Raw genomic sequence first — 2,150 nt, forward strand, 5'->3', positions numbered from 1 at the left:
GATGAAGCTTCAGACAGAATAACGACACTTTCGTTATTGGATTTGTTGCTGTGGTTTTACAGAGACGGTCATTTAAACGGCTTAACTTCAGACTCGTGACCTGAATGTCCCTCCCCCTGAATCCACTTCAGTAAGGACAGAAATAAGGAATGTGAGAAGACTCCATAGGTACATCGGTGACTCTCATTTGTCCCTATGTATGATTGAGGCCCTGCGACAGACTGGCGACCTGTCCGAGTGTGTCCTCCCTTCAGCATAAAGTGGCCGATCTCCAGCACCTCCGTGACCCCGAAAGGGACAACTTAAATAAGTCCATGATCTTTGGCGGTCCAGCTCTGGGTCAATGACGTGTGGCGTTCTCAGGATGAACTCGGACTATGGATGTTTGAACCCCACAATCTAAACGCTGACGCTGGTCGGAGGTCACTCTGTTCCAGAGCGTCGGTCCAGGTGAGAACAGGCGGATGAGGGACGCCGAACGTTCAGAAGGCGGAGAGAGACAGTCAGGCATTGAAAGGAAAAATCATTTCTGGAATTTGGGATAATTTTAAGGTTTTTGGAAAGCATATTGTGATCGCTGTGCATTCATGGATGTAATACTGCTGCCAAACACCGGATGGCAATTTGGCTTCTTTGCTGTAGCTGGAGCTGACGTAGCATGTCAGACGGACTCTAAAGTTTTTGGGTTTTTTGTTGTTTTTCTGTGATTTTCAACAAGAAGACAAAGTAATCTGCTCTATTCCAGCTTTTTTGGCAGCAGATTTGATTCAGAACATGAACAAACTGCACATTCATAACTCAGTTTTTAGGATCTCGTGGTTCCATCATGTCGCACAAAAACTGTAAATAAAAAGACAAGAAGACAATATTTTATAAATATTTTGTAAAATGGAGGTTCCAGCATGAAATTGTTCTTCATCTCCAAATTTGTCACAGTTATGTTGGCCATGACTGAAAAATAGGACAGCAAATGGACTTTAAAAATTAAACTAAGTAATTATAAACCAGGAAAAAACATTTGATTTAAAAAAATGTAATTAACTGGGATTTTTATTTTAGTTACGACACATGTGTCAAAGGGTCAGCATTCATACCAGCATTATCACAGGTAATATATATATCTAGTTCATAATGTGTTAAATGGTTTTCAAGCTTAAAAAATGTAGTTTTAGTGTTTAATAAATGTTTACCCAGTTCAGCCCACGATCTAAGGTGTGTTATGGATTTTGGTCCCATGTGTGATCGAGTTTGACCCCCAGGACATTTATTATCTGGAAATAATCACAATATAAAATCACACACAAAATTTCCCTTTTAGAAAGTTTATCAGAAAACATCAGATGATAATAATCCTCCTCCTGCAGGATGAAATCAGCTGCCGTGTCTTTGCAGGAGTGTGACGTGGACTCCGACAGCAGCGAGGAGAGAAGAAACGTCCGCAGCTCCGTGTCTCTGGAGATCCACGGCCTCCAGAGGGAGCAGGACGTCTACTTCTCCAACCAGGAGTACTACAGGAGGCTGGAGGAGCTGAAGAGCACCCACCTGAGGAACATGGCCGAGCTGGAGAAGATGTACATCAGCCAGGCCAGAGCCAGACACGAGGAGGAGGACGGGGGGGCCTGGAGAGGGAGGAACCGGGACGGAGGATCATCATTCAGGTGAGACGAGGATCAACGTACAATCCTGAACCAGCATTTTCATCTCATGTGGTTCTCACCGCGCTGAAGGAGCTACAGGAGCCTCGACGCTCCTTCTGTCTTCCTTTACCTCCTCACCCAGCCAGCAAGTGAGCTCCTTTAGCATGCTAGCAAGCTCCGCTTTAGCATGCCAGCGAACGCCTATGTAGCATGCTAGCGAGCTCCACTGTAGCATGCTAGCAAGCTCTTATGTGGCATGCTAGCGAACTCCTATGTAGCAAGCTCTGCTTTAGCATGCTAGTAATGTCTGCTTTAGCATGCTAGCAAGCTCCACTGTAGCATGCTAGCGAGCTCCTTTGTAGCATGCTAGCGAGCTTCGCTTTAGCATGCCAGCGAGCTCCTATATAGCAAGCTATGCTTTAGCATGCTAGTAAGGTCTGCTTTAGCATTCTAGCGAGCTCCTTTGTAGCAAGCTCTCCTTTAGCATGCTAGTAAGCTCTGTTAGCGAGCTTG

General features: G+C 45.1%; 1 protein-coding gene across 1 annotated transcript in view; it reads left to right on the top strand.

The window, feature by feature from the left end:
* The window catches only part of LOC112161969 (protein FAM161A), a 5,730-nt gene that overhangs the window by 1,136 nt on the left and 2,444 nt on the right, over positions 1–2,150 (top strand). Inside the window, exon 2 of the mRNA XM_024297545.2 lies at positions 1,393–1,658. Within this exon, the coding sequence (XP_024153313.1) occupies positions 1,393–1,658 (266 nt within the window). The remainder of the gene's footprint in view (positions 1–1,392; positions 1,659–2,150) is intronic.

The sequence above is a fragment of the Oryzias melastigma genome, linkage group LG15, assembly GCF_002922805.2.
Source record: "Oryzias melastigma strain HK-1 linkage group LG15, ASM292280v2, whole genome shotgun sequence".
NCBI lineage: Eukaryota > Metazoa > Chordata > Actinopteri > Beloniformes > Adrianichthyidae > Oryzias > Oryzias melastigma.